Here is a 24485-nt window from a genome sequence, read left to right on the forward strand (position 1 = left end):
CTGTGCTGTACAGCACCCAGCCCCAATCATCCCAAGAAGCTGCCATGTTTTTTAACTGGATCAAGTCTGAGGTTTGCTATGAACCATCTGTCTCTGCCCAGGATATCAGGAAATAGCTTACTGGAGAGATTTTGGGGCCAAATGACATCTGTTCATGTAGAAAATGGTTTACATAATACCACATGACATGATGCTCACCTTTCACTTATGCCCATTACAAAGTCTCTGATTATCATAGATTTCTAACTGTAACTATCATAAACATGCTTACCATCAATTAAATACCAGGCTTGCACCATGCTTGAGTTTGGGAGTAGGTTAATATCTTTATCATTCAATATAATTGGACCTTTATTCAACCAGCTTTGGAAGACATGAGACTTTAGGAGATATGGATGAAAGTATCCTCAAACAGATAGTCATAATCTTGAGCTGATTAAATATTCCCTGTTTCTTATTCAATAAAAGACAATCTCTGTAATTGCATCAACAATACCATAACAAAACCAATAGACGGTACAATTTTATAGTGGTCTCTAAAGGTTTTTGGCTAGTTCTCCATAATAATTTTAAAAAGATGAACTGGCAGTTTTATACTACTTTGCAATCAATGAAATCCAATTTTGAAAGTATTGGAATTTCCCTTTATTGCGGAGTGAAAATGCTCCCTAAGTTTGGTGAAGATTTATTGTTAGACTATTTTTCTTTACGAAGCTCAGCAAATCTAGAGCATCTGTGGGAAGAAAGCATGCTTAATGTTTCATGTGCAGTGACTTTTCAGCAGACTCATTCACTGAACGCAAAGCATTAACTCTGCTTTCTCCCTACAGATGCTGCCAAACTTAATGAGTTTTGCCAGCGATTTCTGTTTGTTTCAGATCTCCAGCATCCGCAGTTATTTCTTTTATTTTTTTCATTATTCCTTTGCATAATATAAGATGGATGCATTTACAATTTTTATCCCAGATTTTCCCCAGTGTAAAATATACAATTTGTATTGATTCTCTGTGATACATTCATTCCTATTATGAATTCGCACTCTTGGCTGTACAGTGAAAATCTGTCACCTTTTATGATTATCATGAGTGGGAGGATAAAATGAACCAAGTAGCATTTGACTTCCTACATGCAAACTAAATCAACATAAATGTCGTTGAGAAAATCTAATTCATGATGCAAAAGAGAATCACAATAGATATTTCACAAGCTCATGAAAGAACACTACGTGAGGACAGCCATTTAACCCAAATGTATTCCACTGGTTCTTAAATTATTTCAGTGGTTTATCTTCGTCCCTTTATCTGCAAATGCATTCTAATGTGTTGACCATTTTCTGTGGATAACCACAAAGGTAACCATTACTTCAAATTGAATATTTCATGAATTAAACATTAGAAGTAGGTTTGATGATGCTATCAATCAATGTGTTAGAGTGAACTGCGTATCCTGAGGAAAATAGGAGATTTCAGTTGACTTTGTCAATTAAATAGGATGGTAAGCCAAAGCAAATTCACAGATTTTCTATATGATCCACATTCAACAACAGATGTAGATATGTCTAGTAAAGGATCACTCAGTTACACATTAGTTTTAACAAATTACCAGGGGAGGCAATGGCCTTGTAATATTATTGCTGGATTGTTAATCCAGAGACCCAGGTTGGGGACACTGGGTTGGAATCTGGCCATGGCAGATAGTAGAACTTGAACTCAACAAAAATCTGAATTAAGAGTCTAATGATGACCATAAAACCGTGGGCAATTGTAAGCTAGCATTTATTGCCCACCTCTGATGCTCTGGAACAGAAGGTGTTAAGCTGCTTTCTTGAACTGCTGTAGTCCATGGGGCAGGGATATCCAGAGTGTTGTTAAGGGAGTTTCAGGATTTTGATCCAGTGACAATAAAGGAGCAATGGTATTTTTAAGATTGTGTATGACTTGGAAAAGAACTTGGCATTTGCAGTGTTCCCAGATCTCTTTTGCCCTTGGATGTGCTAAGTAGAGTCATAGAGATGTACAGCATGGAAACAGATCCTTTGGTCCAATCTGTTCATGCCGAACAGATATCCCAACCCAATCTAGTTCCACCTGCCAGCACCTGGCCCATATCCCTCCAAACCCTTCCTATTCATATACCCATCCAAATGCCTCTTAAATGTTGCAATTGTACCAGCCTCCACCACATCCTCTGGCAGCTCATTCCATACACGTACCACCCTCTGCATGAAAAAAGTTGCCCCTTCGGTCTCTTTTATATCTTTCCCCTCTCACCCTAAACCTATGCCCTCTAGTTCTGGACTCCCCGATCCCAGGGAAAAGACTTTGTCTATTTATCCTAGCCATGCCCCTCATAATTTTGTAAACCTCTAGAAGGTCCCCCTTCAGCCTCCGACGCTCCAGGGAAAACAGCCCCTGCCTGTTCAGCCTCTCCCTATAGCTCAAATCCTCCTACCCTGGCAACATCCTTGTAAATCTTTTCTGAACCCTTTCAAGTTTCACAACATCTTTCTGATAAGAAGGAGACCAGAATTGCATGCAATATTCCAACAGTGGCCTAACCAATGTCCTGTACAGCCGCAACGTGACCTCCCAACTCTTGTACTCAATACTCTGACCAATAAACGAAAGCATACTTCACTATCCTATCTACCTGCGACTCCACCTTCAAGGAGCTTGAACCTGCACTCAAGGTCTCTTTGTTCAGCAACACTCCCTAGGACCTTACCATTAAGTGTATAAGTCCTGCTAAGATTTGTGTTCCCAAAATGCAGCATCTCGCATTTATCTGAATTAAACTCCATCTGCCACTTCTCAGCCCATTGGCCCATTTGGTCCAGATCCTGTTGTAATCTGAGATAACCCTCTCTGCTGTCCACTACACCTCCAATTTTGGTGTCATCTGCAAACTTGCTAACTGTCCCTCTTATGCTCGCATCCAAATCATTTGTGTAAATGACAAAAGGTAGAGGACCCAGCACTGATCCTTGTGGCACTCAACTGGTCACAAGCCTCCAGTCTGAAAAACAACCCTCCACCACCACCCTGTGTCTTCTACCTTTGAGCCAGTTCAAATGGCTAGTTCTCCCTTTATTCCATGAGATCTAACCTTGCTAATCAATCTCCCATGGGGAACCTTGTTGAACGCCTTACTGAAGTCCATATAGATCACATCTACTACTCTGCCCTCATCAATCTTCTTTGTTACTTCTTCAAAAAATTCAATCAAGTTTGTGAGACATGATTTCCCATGCACAAAGCCATGTTGACTATTCCTAATCAGTCCTTGCCTTTTCAAATACATATACATCCTGTCCCTCAGGATTCCCTCCAACAACTTGCCCACCACTGAGGTCAGGCTCACTGGTCCATAGTTCCCTGGCTGGTCTTTACCGCTCTTCTTAAACAATGGCACCACGTTTGCCAACCTCCAGTTTTCCGGCAGCTCATCTATGACTATCGATGATACAAATATCTCAGCAAGAGGCCCAGCAATCACTTCTCTAGCTTCCCACAGAGTTCTCGGGTACACCTGATCAGGTCTGGGGATTTAACCACTTTTAGCCGTTTCAAGACATCCAGCACTTCCTCCTCTGTAATCTGGACATTTTGCCTATTTCCCTACAGTCTATATCTTCCACATCCTTTTCCACAGTAAATACTGATGCAAAATATTCATTTAGTATCTCCCCCATTTTCTGTGGCTCCACACAAAGGCCCCCTTGCTGATCTTTGAGGGGCCCTATTCTCCCCCTAGTTACCCTTTTGTCATTAATATATTTGTAAAAACCCTTTGGATTCTCCTTAATTCTATTTGCCAACGCTATCTCATCTCCCCTTTTTGCCCTCCTAATTTCCCTCTTAAGTATACTCCTACTTTCTTTATACTCTTCTAAGGATTCACTCGATCTATCCTGTCTATACCTGACATATGCTTCCTTCCTTTTCTTAAGCAAACCCTCAAGTTCTTTAGTCATCCAGCATTTCCTATACCTACCAGCCTTCCCTTTCACCCTGACAGGAATATACTTTCTCTGGATTCTTGTTATCTCATTTCTGAAGGCTTCCCATTTTTCAGTCGTTCCTTTACCTGCAAACACCTGCCTCTGATCAGCTTTTGAAAGTTCTTGCTTAATACCGTAAAAATTGTCCTTTCTCCATTTCAGAACTTCAACTTTTAGATCTGGTCTATCCTTTTCCATCACGATTTTAAAATGAATTGAATTATGGTCACTGGCCCCAAAGTGCTCCCCCACTGACACCTCAGTCACCTGCCCTGCCTTATTTCCCAAGAGTAGGTCAAGTTTTGCACCTTCTCTAGTAGATACATCCACATATTGAATCAGAAAATTGTCTTGTACACACTTAAGAAATTCTTCTCCATCTAAACCTTTAACACTATGGCAGTCCCATTCGATTTTTGGAAAGTTAAACTCCCCTACCATAACTACCCTATTAGTTTTACAGATAGCTGAGATCTCCTTACAAGTTTGTTTCTCAATTTCCCTCTGACTATTAGGGGGTCTATAATACGACCCCAATAAGGTGATTATCCCTTTCTTATTTCTCAGTTCCACCCAAATAACTTCTCTGGATGTATTTCCAGGAATATCCTCCCTCAGCTCAGGTGTAATGCTATCCCTTGTCAAAAATGCCACTCCCTCTCCTCTCTTGCCTCCTTTTCTATCCTTCCTGTAGCATTTGTATCCTGGAACATTAAGCTGCCAGTCCTGCCCATTCCTGAGCCATGTTTCTGTAATTGCTATGATATCCCAGTCCCATGTTCCTAACCATGCCCTGAGTTCATCTGCCTTCCCTGTTAGGCCCCTTGCATTGAAATCAATGCAGTTTAATTTATTAGTCCTACCTTGTCCCTGCCTGCCTTGACTGTTTGATTCACTTCTGTTTCCCACCTTACTAGTTTAAATCCTCCCAAGCAGTTCTAGCAAATTTCCCTGCCAGTATATTAGTCCCCTTCCAACTTAGGTGCAATCCGTCCTTCTTGTACAGGTCATTTCTACCCCAAAAGAGATTCCAATGATCCAAAAATGTGAATCCTTCTCCCATACACCAGCTCCTCAGCCATGCATTCATCTGCTCTATCCTCCTATTCCTGCCCTCACTAGCTTGTAGCACTGGGAGTAATCCAGATATTACTACCCTTGAGGACCTCCTTTTTAAATTTCTGCCTAACTCTCTGTAATCTCCCTTCAGAATCTCAACCTTTTCCCTTCCTATATCGTTGGTTCCAATGTGGACAATGACCTCTTGCTGGCCCCTCTCCCCCGTGAGAACATTCTGCACCCTCTCTGAGACATCTTGCTCCTGGCACCAGGGAAGCAACCATTCTGATTTTTCGTTGCTGGCCACAGAAACGTCTGTCTGTACCTCGGACTAGAGAATCCCCTAACACAATTGATCTTTTGGAAGCCGACGTACCCTTCGTTGCATTAGAGCCAGTCTCAATACCAGAAACCTGGCTGCTCGTGCTACGTTCCCTTGAGGATCCATCACCCCCTACATTTTCCAAAACAGCATACCTGTTTGAAATGGGTATATCCACAAACGACTCCTGCCCTAGGTGCCGACCTCGTACCCTTCCTGGAGTTAACCCATTTATGTGACTGTCTCTGAGACTTTCCCCCCTTCCTATAACTGCCATCCATCTCATACTGTTGCTGTTGCAAATTCCTCATTGCTTCTATCTGTCTCTCCATCCGATCCACTCGATCTGATAAGATTCACATCCAACAGCATTTATGGCAGATATAATCCACAGTAACCCTTAAACTCTCTTTTAACTCCCACATCTGACAAGAAGTACATCACTGCAAAGGCCATTTTTGCAACTTCACAATCCACAGACCCAGAAAATAACACCGTCTTATTCCTCTACAAACACTGCACCAGGTTAAATTAATAGCTATGGCTTATATTTTAAGTTTAATCAAGAGACTTATCTCCAAAAACATATAATCAAGAAAGAACCCACTATACTCACTAATACAGCCTTTCTCTTGGACAGACTTAAAACAACAATTAACTTATCTGATTCTGTGTTGTGAACTTCGCCCAAACCGGTTATTCCAAGATTAGTTGTGAAATTCACTGTTTGTTAATTTTCCCAGATGCACTTTGATGTCCAGCGATACATGAATTCAAAAACAGCAAAGGCAGTAACTGTGCAGGTTCTCTCTCTCTCTCTCCTGCACTGTCCTCACCACGTGCTTCCTTTGTCTGCCCTTCTCCATTTTAAAACTGCTGTTGTTTTGACTTTTTTTCCCAAAGTTTCAAAACAATGCAACAGCACCTAAAACAGTAATTGCTGCTCCTGGAATTCAAGGAAATCACCTCCAGCACCTAAAATACCTCAAAAAAAGGAGCAGTTCTTACAGCCAGAAATTTTTCCCTTCCTCTTCTGGTATTGGCTGCACCTCCTGTATCATCACTTTTATTCCTCCTTCATGTGAGATGATGCCCAATCCTAGGATGTTATCAGCATTGTGACAGTTCAGTTCATTTGTTATTTTTTGGGTTTTCCAGATCGTTGCCATCCCATGTGCCTTTTCCAGTGAAGGAGGGCTGTGCTGATCCTGAGATTTGCTGGATTAGCACCTTGCACAGAACAAGGTTACTGCTATGAAGGGCGGCATGGTGGCACAGTGGTTAGCACTGCTGCCTCACAGCACCAGAGACCCGGGTTCAATTCCCGCCTCGGGCGACTGTCTGTGTGGAGTTTGCACGTTCTCCCCGTGTCTGTGTGGGTTTCCTCCTGGTGCTCCGGTTTCCTCCCACAGTCCAAAGATGTGCAGGTCAGGTGAATTGGCTATGCTAAATTGCCCGTAGTGTTAGGTAAGGGGTAAATGTAGGGGTATGGCGGTGTGGACTTGTTGGGCCGAAGGGCCTGTTTCCACACTGTAAGTAATCTAATCTAATGAACTAAACTGCCTGGTATGTCTCAGTTAAATTGGGAATTGATTGATGTCCTGCATACCCCAGTCTGGAACCGTCTTGCATGTGCTGTCGTTGTTCCTAGTTTAAAGACCCAAGCAGAGAATTTAGACTGCTATCCCACTGCAGTGCTGAGAGTGTTACACCATCGAGGTGCTTTTATTCTCGGTGAGATGTTAAATCCATGTCTCTTTCGTAGCAAATCCCATGGCACTGTTTCAAAAAAAGAGCAGCACCATGTCTCATGTACAATATCAGAAGAAAAGATTATCCAGTCACATCACATTACTGGTTGTGCGATGAAATTGTTTACCATTTCCCCTAGTTTACAATGGTGACTACAGTTCAAGGGTTTGTTAGCTGTTAGGCACTTTGTGAAACCCAGGCTTATAAAATGTATTCTATAAGGCAAGTCTCACTTTAGGAGTTGGATGGAATTATTAGTACTTAGTACCCTGTTGGAGTTTGGCTTGACAACTTTGGAAATATTCCTGGAAATTTGCTTATGTGATATGCTGACCATATAGAGTCATAAAGTTGTACAACACAGAAACAGACCCTTTGGTCCAACTTGTCTATGCCAAACAGCTATCTTAAATGAATCTAATCCTTTAATCTTTACTCAGAGAGTAGTAAGCTCTCTGAGAATGCTTTGCCTGCAACGGTAGTAGATTCACCAACTTTAAATACATTTAAGTTGTCATTGGACAAGCATACAGACGTACATGGAATAGTGTAGGTTAGATGGGCTTCAGATTGGTATGACAGGTCGGCACAACATCAAGGGCCGAAGGGCCTGTACTGTGCTGTAATGTTCTATGTTCCTGTTTGGCAGGCATTTGGCCCATATCCCTGTGAACTCTGGCTATTCAGGTATCCATCCAGATGCCTTTTAAATGTAATTGTACCAGTCCCCACCACTTCCTCTGGCAGTTCATTCATACACGCACCACCCTCTATCGGAAAATGTTGCCCCTCAGGTCTCTTTTAAATTTTTCCCCTCTCACCTTAATCCTATGCCCCTCTAGTTTTGGCTTCCGCTACATATGACACCAGATCACGTGAAGTAAAATCGAATGATATCAGATCCAATGACTTTTACAAATTTGCTTATAAATATTGAGGTCCATAAAGTTGAAAATATTTAATTGTAGTTTGCCATACCCACTGTTATGTGTACAGCTCCAATACCTGACAGCACCCAATGACGGAAAACCAATGACAGGAAAAATTCCTTTGATCTCTCTCCTTTGTACACTGGTTTTCTTTTCCCTGATACCATGAACAAATTTCCAGGAATATTTCCAAAGTTGTCAAGCCAAACTCCATCAGGGTACTAAGTACTAATGAGTTCCTTCCAACTCCTAAAGTGAGACCTGCTTTATAGAATATATTTTATAAACCTAGGTTTCACAAAGTGCCTAACAGCGAACAAACTTTTGAACTGTGGTCACCATTGTAACCTAGGGGAAATGATAAACAATTTCTTCGCACAAACAGTAATGTGATGTGACTGGATAATCTTTTCTACTGACATTGTACATGAGACTAAGCTTCCATTCCAAAGACTCCTAATAACTTCATACTTTTGAGCTTCCTGTGATTTGACAACGTATTTAACATATTCCTGCCATTCTTCTACCATCAACAACAGAATGCAGGCTTTATCTCAATTTACCACGATTCGTGAATTACTTTCAATTTTAATATGCTTATATAAATTTATACACTTTCACATTATTTGCTCAACTTTTCATATTCCCTACTAATCTTGGTACAAATTCATCTTTATTTCAAACTTCCTGTATTTATTTTATTTTCATTCTGTAGTGGTAGAGATAAACGCATAACAAATATTTGATGGCACAGAAAGTTAAATTCATAATGATGATCTTGTACATGGAGATATGTCACAAAGCACCTCTGAATCTAGATTTTATTACCTCTTAACAGACTGGTGGACAAGGTAATAGTTAATTAGTTTGTATCTCTCTTATTAAGATTTTCAGTACATTTCCTTAATAAACATCTGGAAAGATGTTTCTGTAACAGCTGTGTAAGGTGAAATTGCAGCAAATTTCTGAAACGTCTACAAACTCATCTCTCTCCCCTTTAAAAATCATGTGTTATAGTAAATGTTCCTGCATAAAGATACTCAGAGCAAGGAAATAGATGACTTGCATAAGTTAGTACGCAAATAGTTAACCTGTTTCTGCTATTACAACTGCAAGACTTTATAAGACGATCATTATTTAAACTGTTTCTTCCAATTTAGGGCAAAACAGAATATCCTAGTTTGGGGGGTGATGAAATGATATTGAACTCTGTCATGGGGACTACAGGCCCAGGTTGAAACTGATGGGAGCTATAGTGCTAGTTTTCAGCAACATCATTGACTTACGTAGTGCTCTTATCAATGTAAAATTATTTGGAGTGTAATCAGCCAAAATTTGACAGATGCACTTAAATATGTATAAAAACAAACACCCTAAAGCCTACTGGAAGAGGAGATTTTAAAGACACCTTTTTTACTTCAAGATGCACCATAAGACCCATAAGAGTTGGGGTTATCTAGGGAGAAAATTCTGGGGCTTAGGGCTAGACATCATGAGGTATGGCCATCACTGGAGCAGCACTTAAAATTAAGGTTGCCCAAGAGATTAAAATGGGAGGAATGCTGAAATCCTGGTGAGTAGGGTGCTTGGAGGAGATTACTGAGATAGAAAAGGGTAAGGGTATGAAGGAATTTGAAACGAAGGATGAGAATTTTAAAAATCAAGGTGTTGCTCAACCAGGAGCCAGTGCAGGTCAGTAAACAAAGACAATAGCAGGGTTTTAAATGGTCTAAAGTTTACAGCAGGTAGAAGTCAGCATTGTGTGGGAATAGGCAAGTTTGGAGTAACAATGGTATGGATTATACATGAATTGAGAAGATTTTATCAGTAAATTTGCAGATTGACATATATTAGTGGTGTGGTGACAAGCAAGGAGGAAAGCTTTAGACTATAGGGAGATAGAGACAGATTGGTCAGAGTAGTGGTAAATGGAATTTCACACTTTTCAGGATTAAATTACGCATTTTGGTAGGACTAGCAATGCAAGGGAGAATACTTTGAAAGATGGGACCCCAGGCAGTGCTGAGGATCAGTAGGATTTGCCTGTGCACGTCCATAGAGCCTTAAAGGCAGCAGTACAGGTGAATACGGTAGTTCAGAAAGCATATGGGATACCCGTCTTTATTCATCAAGTGACTGAACAGAAGAGCTGGGAAATTATGTTAGAGGTATACAGGACATTGGTTAGGTCACACCTGGAGTACTGTGTGCAATTCTGATCGCCACTACAGGGAGGATGTGATTGTTCTGGAGAGTTTTGCAGAGAAGATTTACCAGGATATTGTCCGGGCTGGAAACATTTCAGCTATGACAAGGGACTACGTAAGTTAGAGTTGTTTCCCATGGCGTACTGAAGGATGTGGGGGAACCTGATTGGATGGAATTGAGGGGGACAATATGAATAAACTTCTACCTTTAGTAAATCCTGGGTGGGAGGTTTACTAGAGCTCTTTGGGAGGGTTTAAAGTGGCTTAGCAGAGGGATGGGAACCAGAGCTATGGATTGGAGGATGGGGTAGCTGGTGAACAGGCAGATACAGCATGCAAAGAGTCTGTGAGGAGGGATAGACAGTTTAGAAGGCAAAGTTACAGTCAGTGTGATGGATTGAAGTGTATCTATTTTAACGCAAGAAGTGTCAGGAATAAGAGAGAGGAACTTAGGAGCATGGATCAGTACTTGGATCTATGATGTTGTGGCCATGACAGAGACTTGGATATTGCAGGGTCAGGACTGGTTGTTAGATATTCAAAAGGTTTTAGATGTTTCAAAAAGAATAGGGAGGGTGAGAAAAGAGCTGGGGGAGTGGCATTGCTAACCAGGGATAGTTTCACAGCTGCAGAAAGGGAGGCCGTCGAGGAGGGTTGGTATGGGTGGAAGTTAGAAACAGGAAAGGAGCAGCCATTTTATTGAGAGTTTTCTGTAGACCCCCCAATAGCAATAGAGACACAGAGGAGCAGATTGGGAGACAGATTTTGGAAAGGTGCAGAAGTAACAGTGTTGTTGTCATGGGTGACTTCAACTTCCCTAATATTGATTGGAACCTTCTTAGTGCAAATAGTGTGGATGGAGCAGGTTTTGTCAGGAATGTCCAGGAAGGATTCCCTCCTCAATGTATCATAGGCCAACTAGAGAGGAGGCCATATTGGATTTGGTGCTTGACAATGAACCAGGTCAGGTGTTAGATTGCTCAGTGGGAGAGCATTTCAGTGATAGTGATCATATCTCCCTGACCTATATGATAGTCGTGGAGAAGGATAGGATTAGATGGTACGGGAAAGTATTTAGTTGGGGGAGGGGAAATTACAATACTATTAGGCTGGAACTGTGGAGCATAAATTGAGAACAGATATTCTCAGGGAATTGCACAACAGAAATGTAGGGGTTGTTTAGGGAGCAATTGCTGCGAGTGCTGGATAGGTTTGTCACACTGAGGCAAGGAAGAGATGGTAGGGTGAAGGAAACTTGAATAACAAGAGATGTGGAACATCTAGTCAAGAGGAACAAGGGAGCTTACTTAAGGTTGAGGAGGCAAGGTTCAGACAGGGCTCTAGAGGGTTACAAAGTAGCCAGGAAGGAACTGAAGAATGGACTTAGGAAAGCTAGAAGGGAGCTTGAAAATGTCTAGGTGGGTAGGATTAAGGAAAACCCCAAGGTATTCTTCACTTATGTGAGGAACAAGAGGGTTGCCGGAGAGAGGGTAGGTCCAATCAAGGATAGTGAAGGGAGCTTGTGTCTGGAGTCAGAGTTGGTAGGGAAGGTCCTTAATGAATACTTTGCTTCAGTATTCACTAGTGAGAGGGACTTTGTCATTTCTGAGGACAGTGTGAAAAAGGCTGATATGCTCCAACAGGTTGATGCTAAGGAGGACAACGTGCTGGAAATTTTGAAAAACATGAGGATAGATAACTCCTCTGGGCCAGATGGGATGCACCCAAAGTTACTACAGGAAGAGATTGTAGTACCTTTGGCGATGATCTTTGTGTCCTCACTGTCCACTGGATTGGAGGGTAGTAAATGTTATTCCCTTGTTCAAGAAAGGGAATAGGGATAACCCTGGGAATTACAGACCAGTCTCATGTCAGTGGTGGGCAATTTATTGGAGAGGATTCTGAGAGATAGGACTCACGATCATTTGGAAAAGCGTACCTTGATTAGAGATAGTCAGCATGGCTTTGTGAGGGACAGGACAGGTCAGGCCACACAAAGATTAATGAATTCTTTGAGAATGTGACAAAACACATTGATGATGGTACAACAGAGGGTGTGGTGTATATGGATTTTAGCAAGGCGTTTGATAAGGGTCCCAATATTAGGCTCATCCAGAAAGTAAGGACACATGGGATACAGGGAAATCTGGCTATCTGGATACAGAATTGGCTGGCCCATAGACGATAGAGGGTGTTAGTAGATGGAAACGTTCATTCTGGAACTCTGTGGCCAGTGCGTTCTGCAGGTATCGGTTCTGCAACCTCTGCTCTTTGTGATTTTTATAAATGATTTGGATGAGGAAGTGGATGGATGGGTGGGTTACTAAGTTTGCCAATGACATGAAGGTTGGAGGATTTGTGGACAGTGCAGAAGGCTATTGTAGGTAGCAATGGGACATTGATGGGATGCAGAGCCGAGTTGATACGTGGCAGATGGAGTTCAACCTGGAAATGTGTGAAGTGTGAAGTGATTCATTTTGAAAGGTCAAATTTGAATGCAGATTACAGGATTAAAGGCAGAATTCCTGGCAGTGTGGAGGAACAGAGGGATCTTAGGGTCCATATCCAGAATCATTGTTTTGGGCAAGGGCCCTTCATCAGGAATTCCTGATGAAGGACTATTTCCCAAAATGTAGATTCTCCCGCTTCTCGTATGCTGCCTGACCTACTGTGCTTTTCCAACACCCACCTCTCGACTCTGATCTCCAGCATTTGCAGTCCTCACTTTCTCCGAGTTGATTTGACCCATGTTGATAGGACTGTTAAGGCAGCATTTGGTGTGCTGCCTTTCATTAATAGGGGGATGGAGTTTAAGAGTCGCGAGCCTATACTGCAGCTCATAATACCCTGCTTAGACCATACTTACAATATTGTGTTCAGCTCTGGTTGTAGGATGTGGAAGCTTTAGAGACCATGCAGAGGAGATTTACCAGGATGCTGTCTGGACTGGAGGGAATATCTTATGAAGAAAGGTTGAGGGAACTAGGGCTTTTCTCATTGCAGTGAAGGAGGATGACCGATGGAGAGGCATAGATAGAGTGTATCGCTAGAGACTTTTCCCCAGGTTGGAAATGGCTTTCACGAGGGGGAATAATCCATTCCTTGCCTCTTGAATAGGCACATGGATGATAGTAAAATAGAGGTTAATTTGATCTTACAGAAGGATAAAAGGTCAGCACAACAAGGGCCAAAGGGCCTGTATTGTGCTGTACTATGTTCTAAATGGGTCAATTATCAAAGAATGTAGCTTGAAAGCAAGGGTAGATTTATTGTGGATTTAAGTGAAGGTTTTTCCCCCCACCAAACAGTGGTAAGCATCTAGAATAAAGAGTGTGGTGCTGAAAAAGCACAGCAGGTCAAGCAGCATCTGAGGAGAAGAATCGATATTTCTGGCATAAGCTCATCAGGACTTATACCCGAAACATTGATTCTCCTGCTCCTCGGACGCTGCCTGAGCTGCTGTGCTTTTCTGGCACCACACACTCGACTCTGATTTCCAGCATCTACAGTCCTCACTTTCTCCTAGGTAAGTATCTGGAACTCTATCTAAAAGGGGGAGGGGGGTGACAACAGGAACCACAAACATTTTAGCACTTAGATAAACAGTTGAAATCCATACATACAAGGCTATGCATCAATTGCTGGGGAACAGGATTAGGTAGATGCCTGACGACTAATGTGAATTCGATGGGCTGAAAAGCCTCTTTCCATGCTATTCGTGATCTGCTTGAAAGCAGTTCATTTGTTTTAAAGCTCCAAACTATTAGCCTACAAGGGATAAAAACATGCCAAGTTAACCCGGCTTAGAGACTATAATTGGGTTAGGCTTTGCGTGTGTAAAGATAAAGTTCCAAGCATCTACCTTACCATCTACATTCCCATTCACTCATTGATTACAAATCTGCCTCTCAAGCATTTTCTGCAACTGGGATACCAGCACAGAATGTCAGAATCAGAAGAAATGTTTAATTGTATCTTAACCAACATCACTCCACTTGTGTCAATCATCCAAAACCAAAATTACATGAAGCGTGTAATTTGTTCAGTAATTTTCTTAGTGTCAACATAGACAGGCATTTAAAATACTTATTACCTCAATACTTCAAATTTAAATTTGTTCCTTAGCATACTAATGTTAAATCTCATGCGGTTACTTATTCTCACTTGCCAACTCAGGCAATAAATGACAAATTAATGACTTCTGAACAATTTATGCAGAATGATTAGAACATTTTGATTTAAACTTTGCCCGAGAACATTTCGATTTAAGATTCCCCACAATCTCTTTGTGTATTGCCTGGCTGAATGGAAAACAAATATGATTCAGATGCTCTTGCCAAGTTAGACTTGTCAGAAGTGATAATTCTAGTACAATGTCTTGAACTGTGTCTCTTCTAAATTGTTCTGACATGGCTGCTATGAAATAAGTAGCCAAAACTCATACTATTATCTGGAACATTCTTGATTGGAATGGCTCTGCAAACAGACGAGACTCAGCACTTTACTTTCCTGAGAATCTGAGATTTATAAACAGTGAAGGCTCCTTGAATGCAAAGCAGTAGCTATGACTGAGTAGGTAGTAGAAACAAAATCTCAACTCACTTATAAGGTGCTTGGATGTGGCTCTCAAGTAGTTTTACAGATTAAATGCTGCAAAATGCAATGAAGCTGATTGGCTCGTATTTCAGCAGTCGCTAACAAAATGGGCCAAAAATCTTCTGTGCTATAAAACTTCTATGATTCAACAGCCAAAGAAACGTACAATACACCACTGAAGGTTGGCCAAGAAGATGCATTTTGCTGCAAAAACAAAGAAATAGAAGCCTACAGCTTTCAAAATGATTTGAGTCCATTGTGTTTTGTGCAAGATATTGAGGCCATGGTGACCAAGAGAAACCAAAACCCAAGGGGTGAATCTGGAATTTCACTTAATTGAAGAGTATACTGTAAATCAGTAAAGGAAGGTAAATGTTAAGTTCTACACAAGGAGCCTTACACTGTAAAGGAGATATCCAGAACTTGACTCTCAATCCTCAGGGGAGAAGACTCTTCTAATTTGCCTTAAAAAGGTGACTGCTTATTTCAAGCTGATCCTGTGTTCTGGATTCTCCCACAAGAGGAAATGTCATTTGCACATCCTTTTTAGGGTAACATACACATTTTATAAATGTAAAGAATGTAAGCAGTTTGTTCAGGAAAAGTTAGGCCTTTAAGACCCAACAAGAAATTTTTTCACAAAGGCGAAGCATGTGTAAAATTATTCAATGATCAGTTTGTTTTCCCAAAGGAAACAAATATTGCAAAGACTACAGTAAAAGCAAGTTATGGTCAGAACAATAGCCATATTAAAGGATCAACATTACTGTAAGCTGTCGGGTAAACAAGACAACATGCAGTATGTCAGAGGCCACAAATATCTGAGGCAATTGGTCACACTGAAAAATGTGTTGCTGGAAAAGCGCAGCAGGTCAGGCAGCATCCTGACAATTGGTCACACTGTTAATCTTCACCGGTACAGGGGAAATGTCAATGTTTCATCCCAATTCAAGAAAGGGCACAGGAATAGACTAGGAAACTATAGGTCTAACAACAGCAATGGAGAACTTTCTGTAAACCATCAGAGATAAAATACACTATTTTAAAAGCATTAATTAAGAACCTGCATTTATTAAAGATAATAAGTGTCCAACAAAGTAGCTCGACTTCTTTGTTGAGGTAACACAGGTTAATCTAAACACTGCAGTGGATGTATAAATTGCCAAATCCTTTCTGAAAAATCAAAATGGAAAACAGAAGGTTTCTAAAAGTTGAAGATCCCAGAATAAAAGGGAAATGGTGGAATAGATACAAATTTTCCTCTGGAAAATGGGCTAATGCAGAGAAGTCATGGGTTCAAAAATCTTCTAGACCTTATCAGAAACCATTATTGTTGGCAACTGAAAAGCTGAGACTGAAAAGGGAGTGGAAAGCAATTTCACAAAATTTTCGAAGGGAATTGGGATAGTACTCGAGGATGAGGAATTTACAGGGGTTCAGAAAATAGAATCATGGATGATGGGCTCAGCACAACCACTTTCAAATAGCTGGCACAGGCCAGAATGGGCTGAGTGACATTAATTTTTGCTGTAGGTTTCTTTGATTCCACAAACTCAGAAATGCTCAGGTCAGATCCTGCAGCAAGATGTGTAAGACAGTGAGCTGCATAATCTTCTCATTTTTGTTTTACAATTTTGCCATTACATCATTGTAGCAACAAATATAGTACCACATGTTGAGTCAATGTTTTTGAAATAAGTTTATTAAAAGATATTGCACAAATCAAGTCATATGTCCATCAATATAACTACATAACTTTTGTATGTACAAACTAAGAGGGGAGTGGGAAAGTGCCAAGATAAAATGCAGAAAAGAATGAACTTTTTTTAAAGTTGTATTTATTCTCATGATCATAAACATAAGCTAGTTCTACAGTATATACAGGCTTATTGGTGTAGCCATGTGCTACATAAATTTACAAAAAAGATTCTGGATCCAACAATTGATGTGCTCATGGTTACTTCTTTTCATTGACCATCAGGTCGTGAGGAACCATGGTGTATCTCCGGTGTATATGTCAGAAGTACTATCATTACCCAGAAGTGCAGCAGTGCCTGAAATAACAAAATCTTTTAATTAAACGTTTTTTAAGAACATTGCAATCTGAGAGAGCCATATTCAGGGGTACCCTGAAATAAATTCATAAGACAGCATCTTGCAAACCCAGGACTCATTCACACCTAGAAGGACAAGGGCTCCAAACATATGTGAATACCTTCATTAGCAAGTTCTTCTCCAAGCCACTACGTATCCTAATTTATTACCATTGCTACAGTGTCACTGGGTCAAAATTCTGGAGCTCCCTCCCTGACAACATTTTGAGTCTACCAACAACACATGGACTGCAATACTTCAAAGAAGTGACTCACCAGCACCTTCTCAAGGGCAACTAGGGATTGGTAAAATGGTAGCTCACAAGTGACACCCATATCTTATGAATGAATTTAGAAAAAATCTAGAATGAATATATTTTCCATTTAAAATTCCATTTCTTTGCTGGATTGGTCAATTTAGTACGAAGTGCACTAAATAGAGGAACCCTCTAGAAATATTTCTGCAAAGCCCAGTATATTGAGTTTAGATATATGACCTTGAAACTGCCTCACCTGATCATGAATTATTTGAGTGCAAGAAGTCAGTTTGTTGTATTATGTTATTAGATTCTATCATTGTGGTAATTACCTTTAAAAAGAATTTCTCTTAAAAGTTATCTCACTTACAATAAAGATATAATCTTGATTCCCTTGCGCTAATGCTTACTTTGTTTCATAAATTCCTTTTTAGAGAAATTTTCTTTCGATGAATTTCAGTGCATTTCTTTTTCCTGTATGCCCCAACTATGAACCTGTATGAATAGTTTATTTAAGAACAACTTTAAAATATTAATCTGAAGTTGCTTGTATTTTACAGAGGCCTTGCTGGGCCCCCTAACCATAGGCCTTGTGTTCGTGGCTGCAAGCCAACTAAACTTCTGCAATGAACAAAGACCAGCTGACCCCATAACAGGTTAAGATAAGATTTTCTGACAATCACTTTGTGTTGAGTTTTACATGTGTTTTGTGGTTTTTGCACATAATCCATGAAAGGGAACCTTGGCATCAGGAACATAATATACAAGTTTTGTAAATCAAAGAGCCGCTTTTAATCTCAACTCTCACACATAATGCGAACATGTTGCACAAGCTAAGCTCTATATAAAAAAGGACTTTGAATGAAAGATAGTCACAGTGCATTGAAAGTGAATACATAATCGATGAACTTTTTTGTGCTTTAATCAAACTGAAACCAAACTTTTGAATTATGCAAGTGTAAGTTTATCTATGAATGATTCAGATATACAGGTATCCTATTCAAGTTAAACTAAATGTATACATTTAAGGTGTCAGTAAATAATCAGTCAGCATGCTTTTTAGCTGCAAACAAAATCCATATTCATGAAAGAAACTGAAGAGTGTAGGCATAGAATAGAATGGGTGAAAAGCAGAAACACTGATTAAAAATTTGAGCTATTACTTTGAGAACAACAAGCCCAAGCATTAAAAGAATTTATATAGTAGCAGAACAACAACTGCTGAACAAATTGCATTTTTAACTTTTGAAGTGCTGCTGAGTGTGTTGAGGAGGTTAGTAAGCAAAGAAATGGCATATCCCTCAGAAGGATAATAGCAAACAAAATGTCAATTCAGTGTCTTCTTGCCTATTCGGTAATGGCAATAGACCTGGGTGGGCCTTGGTTAAGAACTAACACAGGTGATATGTAGGAGAGTTACGATGATACATTTATATCAAACAATTGATTTTAACTCAATTGGCCAGAAACCGGAATTGAATTTCTGAAAAAAATCTGATGTTTTAAAAAGTGACAAAATGTGTAGCACACGTAACCAAGATGGTCAGCTAATTTGCATGACTGCGCCTTCCACATTCCAGCTCCCAAGATACAGGCAGTATATCTGCAAAGCCCAAAGGTAACAACCTCAGAGAAATTTGAATGAATTAAATGTTCCTTTCCATCAGCACAACATTAAGAAATAACACCTGGATGGAGACAAACTATGAAACCTAATTACTTGAACAAAGTGATCTTTCTAAGATGCCTACTTCCAAATCTGGATGTTATAAAGTTATAATTAGATTTATGTGCAGCAGAGTTTAGACAACAAACTCAATTTCACAGTTGCCTGCACAAGTATAAAGAGATCTTCCAGTTTTCTGCTGAGAAGAGATACCATCTGATTCAGCCTGAATTCTGCTGAGCCACCTAACTACAGACTGAATCCATCCTTACTATGTGCACAAACCATGCATATTTTATTCCTTACTTAGATTTATTTTAAAAAGAACATTTTTAAAAAAATACATACTTTTTCATTGCTATTTTGTGATCATTATGATCAAAGACCTAAGTACTCACAAAACAGGAAGGCATACATTTTTCAAATAAATTAATGCTGCATTCAAACAAAGAAAAACGAGAGAGCAAGAGGGGAACATTAGATGCCTGCTCACCTGATCATAAAGGATAAACCTGCAAAAGTTATAGCAAGATCTTGTTCCCATAGTTACAAACCTCAGTACCAGCAAAAAACTGCTGCTACATTTTACTTCTTATTCTGAAATTTATCTGTGGTTTTTAAACTTGCGTATCAAACTCTAGGGGCAAGGCAAACCATTTAAAGCTCAAAACAATAAGCTGCTTACTTCGTATATTTTATTTTCCCACTTTTGTGTAGAGGTTGAAAATATTGCATTCTGCATGTTTGCAATCCTACAGCAAATTAGAACTAATAGTGTTTGGTACATATTTGGCCATAAATTTATTGGATAAACATGAATAACTAAAATTCAAATGAACAATGCTGTTCCACACTCTTTCTCCCCTACTTCCAGTACACTTAATTCACATTCAGCCTCTTGTAATACAGATTAGGATATTGGACAGAAAAAGATATATGAGCATGGAATGGACAACACTACGTTTATAACAACAGCAAAACTTTAGCTTGAGCTCTGTGAAAGGAAGATACCAAACCAACATTCATAATTTTACGTACCATGTACATGCTCCCAGCAGAGTCAAAAAGTGTGGCGTTGGAAAAGCACAGCAGGTCAGGCAGCATCCGAAAAGAGTCAACATTTTGGGCATAAGCCACCCTGATGATTGTGTCATGCCGAAACCATCAACTCTCCTGCTCCTCAGATGCTGCCTGACCTGCTGTGCTTTTCCAATGCCTCACTTTTCCACTCTGATCTCCAGCATCTGCAGTCCTCACTGTCTCCGACATGTGCCCAGCAGCAATGAATTCAAAACCCTGTGCAAGCCAGTCTCCTTTTTCAGCTTTCGTTCCTAGTCAGAACCATCTTAAATTGGTATATTTTAGAATCAATCAGTATAGACTTTTCCAGTCGCATTACAGTCCAGAACTGACAGGAACTTGAAACACGGCTAGACCTCTTGCCAATTTTATTGGGCACAGTAAAGACTTAAACAGGACAGAATGGGTATTTGAACAGGGAAACAAATAAGGACAAACTACCTTCAATTCTGCACACTAGAGTAAAGAAAGTGAATTTATGTAGGCACATTATAAAGATTCAGAATTTATTCTTTTGTGCATCCTTATTGTCCTTCAGCCTGCATTTTCCAACTACACTTCTCATGGCTGTGCTGTTCTTAGCAGATATTACATTCAAAACAGGCTGAAAGCAATGTTACTCAATATTACAACAATTTGAATGGCCATATAATGCATAGGCCAACTTTCTCTGGACATCATGGTGTGTGTGGGTGTTGTGGAGAGGAGAAGAGAAATCCATACTTTGGATGTAAGTACAATCACTGCCAGTACACAATCATAGGCAGTACAAAAAAATCAGAGTTTTGTAAATGGCACCCATCTAGCCATTGGGATTAATAGCAACAGCTATGGGAGTAACAGAGCCAGAAGTCATGTGGTAGTAGCAGGATGTAAGTCTGAATTAGAGCAATAGCAGAGGCTTGAAAAGATTATGTCGACCCACAGGTGATCTAATATGCTGCTAGCATTGATAACTTAAAGCAGACTTGATAAAGAGAGCTTAAGGTGAAGGAACCCTTAGGAGGCAGTGATCATAATATGATTGAATTTACTCTGCAATTTTAGAGGGAGAAGATAGAATTAGAGGTAAAGGTATTACAGCTGAATAAAGGCAACTATAGAGGCATGAGGGAGAAGCTGGATAGAATTGACTGGGAGAGGAGCCAAGCAGGAAAGACAGTGGAACAGCAATAGCAGGAGTTGCTGGGAGTAATTGAGGAGACACGGCAAAGATTCATCCTGAGGAAAGAGAAGCATGGTAGGAGGAGGATGAGGCAACCATGGCTGACTAGGGAAGTCAGGGATAGCAGAAAAGCAAAAGAGAAAGTAGATAATGTGGTGAAGGGCAGTGGGAAACCAGAGAATTGGGAAGCTTATAAAGTCCAACAAAAAATGAAGAGGGGAGGGTAAGCTAGTCAGTAATATAAAGGTATACTGTAAGAGTTCTTTAGATATATAAAAAGGACAAAAAAAAGTGGACATTGGGCCACTGGAGAGATAGTAGTGGAGAACATAGAACATAGAACATAGAAGAATACAGCGCAGTACAGGCCCTTCGGCCCTCGATGTTGCGCCAATCAAAGCCCACCTAACCTACACTAACCCACTATCCTCCATATACCTATCCAATGCCCGCTTAAATACCCATAAAGAGGGAGAGTCCACCACTGCTACTGGCAGGGCATTCCATGAACTTACGACTCGCTGAGTGAAGAACCTACCCCTAACATCAGTCCTATATCTACCCCCCCTTAATTTAAAGCTATGCCCCCTTGTAATAGCTGACTCCATACGTGGAAAAAGGTTCTCACTGTCAACCCTATCTAACCCCCTAATCATCTTGTACACCTCTATCAAGTCACCCCTAAACCTTCTTTTCTCCAATGAAAACAACCCCAAGTGCCTCAGCCTTTCCTCATAGGATCTTCCTACCATACCAGGCAACATCCTGGTAAACTTCCTCTGCACCCGTTCCAGTGCCTCCACATCCTTCCTATAGTATGGCGACCAAAACTGCACACAATATCCCAGATGCAGCCGCACCAGAGTCTTATACAGGGAACTGAATAATTACTTTGTGTCAGTCTTCACAGTGGAAGACACGAGTAACATCCCAAAAATTCAAGACAGTGAGGGACAGAGCTGTGAATGTTGGCCATCACCAAGGAGAAGGTACTAGAAGAACTGAATGGCCTTAAGGTGAAGAAATCACCTGGACCAGATGGACGACATCCGAGAGTTCTTAGGGAGATAGCTGAAGAGACAGTGAAGGACTGGAAAATTGCCAACGTGTCACCCGTTTAAAAAGGGAATAAAGCAAAAGATGTAAAATTACAAATCAATTAACCTAACCTCTGTCATGGGCAAAATTCTGCAATCCATTGTGAAGGATGAGATTTCTGAATACTTGGAAGTGTGTGGCAAAATAGGGCAAAGTCAACATGGTTTCATCAGGGGTAGGTCATGCCTGACAAATCTGCTGCAATTCTTTGAGAAATTGTGGGAGTTTCGAGTTTTACTGAGGATTATATCTGCAATAAGCATTGTTGGTTGCGAATCTTTTTGGATCGAATGGATTGGTTGGAGCGACAGTTAGAGGCAATGAGAAATTTACAAGAGCAAGGGGATGTGATGGATGGCAGCTATAAGAAGGGAGAAAAGCTGCAGATACAGTTACATAGATGGATTAATTCCAGGAAAGATGGGAGAGGTAGGAAGGTAGTGCAGGAGCCTCCTGTGGCTATCCTCATTTCAAACAAGTATGCGGCTTTGGAAAATGTAGGGGTGATGGATTCTCAGGGGAATGTAGCACGAACAGCCAAGTTTCTAGTATCAAGACAGGCTCCAATGTAATGAAGGGGACGTCGGATTCCAAGTAATTGATTGTGTCGGGGACTCCCTAGTCAGAGATACAGACAGACGTTTCAGCAGTGGAAAATTGGAATGGTGTATTGCCTCCCTGATTCAAGGTCAAGGATTGATAAATTAACTGCACTTATTTCAATGCAAGAGGCCTAACAGGGAAGGTGGATGAACTCAGGGCATGGTTAGGAACACGGGACTGGGAATATCACAACAATTACAGAAACGTGGCTCAGGGATGGACAGGACTGGCAGCTTAATGTTCCAGGATACAAATGCTACAGGAAGGATAGAAAGGGAGGCAAGAGAGAAGGGGGATGTGGCGTTTTTGATAAGTACAACTGTAACACTTAGGGAGGATATTTCCAGAAATACACCCAGGGAAGTTATTTGGGTGGAACTGAGAAATAAGAAAGGGATGATTACCTTATTAGCATTATATTATAGACCCCCCTAATAGATAGCAGGAAATTGAGAAACAAATTTCTAAGGAGATTTCAATTATCTGTAAGAACAATAGGGTGGTAATGGTAGGGAATATTAACTTTCCAAACATTGACTGGAACTGCCATAGTGTTAAGGGTTTAGACGGAGATGAATTTGTTAAATGCGTACAAGAACATTTTCTGATTCAGTATGTGGATGTACCTACTCTTGGGAAATAAGGCAGGGCAGGTGACTGAGGTGTCAGTGGGGGAACACTTTGGGGCCTGCAACCATAATTCTATTAGTTTTAAAATAGTGATGGAAAAGGATAGACCCGATTTAAAAGTTGAAGTTCTAAATTGGAGTAAGGCCAATTTTGATGGTATTAGGCAAGAACTTTCAAAAGATGAATGGGGGCAGATGTTCGCAGGTAAAGGGACAGCTGAAAAATGGGAAGCCTTCAGAAATGAGGTAACGAGAGTCCAGAGACAGTATGTTCCTGTTAGGGTGAAAGGAAAGGCTGGTAGGTATAGGGAAAGCTGGATGACTACAGAAATTGAGGGTTTGGTTAAGAAAAAGAAGGAAGCATATGTCAAGTATATACAGGATAGATCAAGTGAAGCCTTACATGAGTATAAAGGCATTAGGATTACACTTAAGAGGAAAATCAGGAGGGCACAAAGGAGACATGAGATAGCTTTGGCAGAGTTAAGGAGAATACAAAGGGTTTTTACAAGTACATTGAGGAAAGGGTGACTAGGGAGGGAATAGAGTTCTCAAAGATCAGCATGGTGACCTTTGTATGGAGCTACAAGAGATGGAGGACATACAAAGTGAGTATTTTGCATCAGTGTTTACTGTGGAGAATGGAAGAAATAGAATGCAGGAAAATACATGGTGGCATCTTGGTGTATCTGATCTCTGTAGGAAGCTAGAGAAATGATTGCTGAATGCCTTGCTGAGCTATTCGTATCATCTGGATATTATCTGAAGACTGGAGGTTAGCTAATGTGGTACCACTATTTAAGAAAGGTAGTAAGGATAAGCCAGGGAACTATAGACCAGTGAGCCTGACCTCAGCAGTGAGCAATTAGACGGAATCCTGAGGGACAGGATGCAAATGTATTTGGAAAGGCAAGGACTGATTAGGGATAGTCAACATGGCTTTGTGCGTGGGAAATCATGTCTCACAAACTTGATTGAGTTTTTTTGAAGAAGTAACAAAGAGGACTGATGATGGCAGAGTGGTAGATG

At 40.5% G+C, this 24485-nt stretch overlaps 1 protein-coding gene across 1 annotated transcript in view; it reads right to left on the minus strand.

Moving 5' to 3' along the window:
- Positions 1-16551: 16551 nt before the first annotated feature.
- golga5 (golgin A5) overlaps positions 16552-24485 on the minus strand; it is a 45451-nt gene continuing 37517 nt past the window's right edge. The window contains exon 13 of the mRNA XM_072568320.1: positions 16552-16919. Coding sequence (XP_072424421.1) covers positions 16833-16919 — 87 coding nt within the window. The 3' untranslated portion in view covers positions 16552-16832. The remainder of the gene's footprint in view (positions 16920-24485) is intronic.

This window comes from Chiloscyllium punctatum, chromosome 4, assembly GCF_047496795.1.
Source record: "Chiloscyllium punctatum isolate Juve2018m chromosome 4, sChiPun1.3, whole genome shotgun sequence".
Taxonomy (NCBI): domain Eukaryota; kingdom Metazoa; phylum Chordata; class Chondrichthyes; order Orectolobiformes; family Hemiscylliidae; genus Chiloscyllium; species Chiloscyllium punctatum.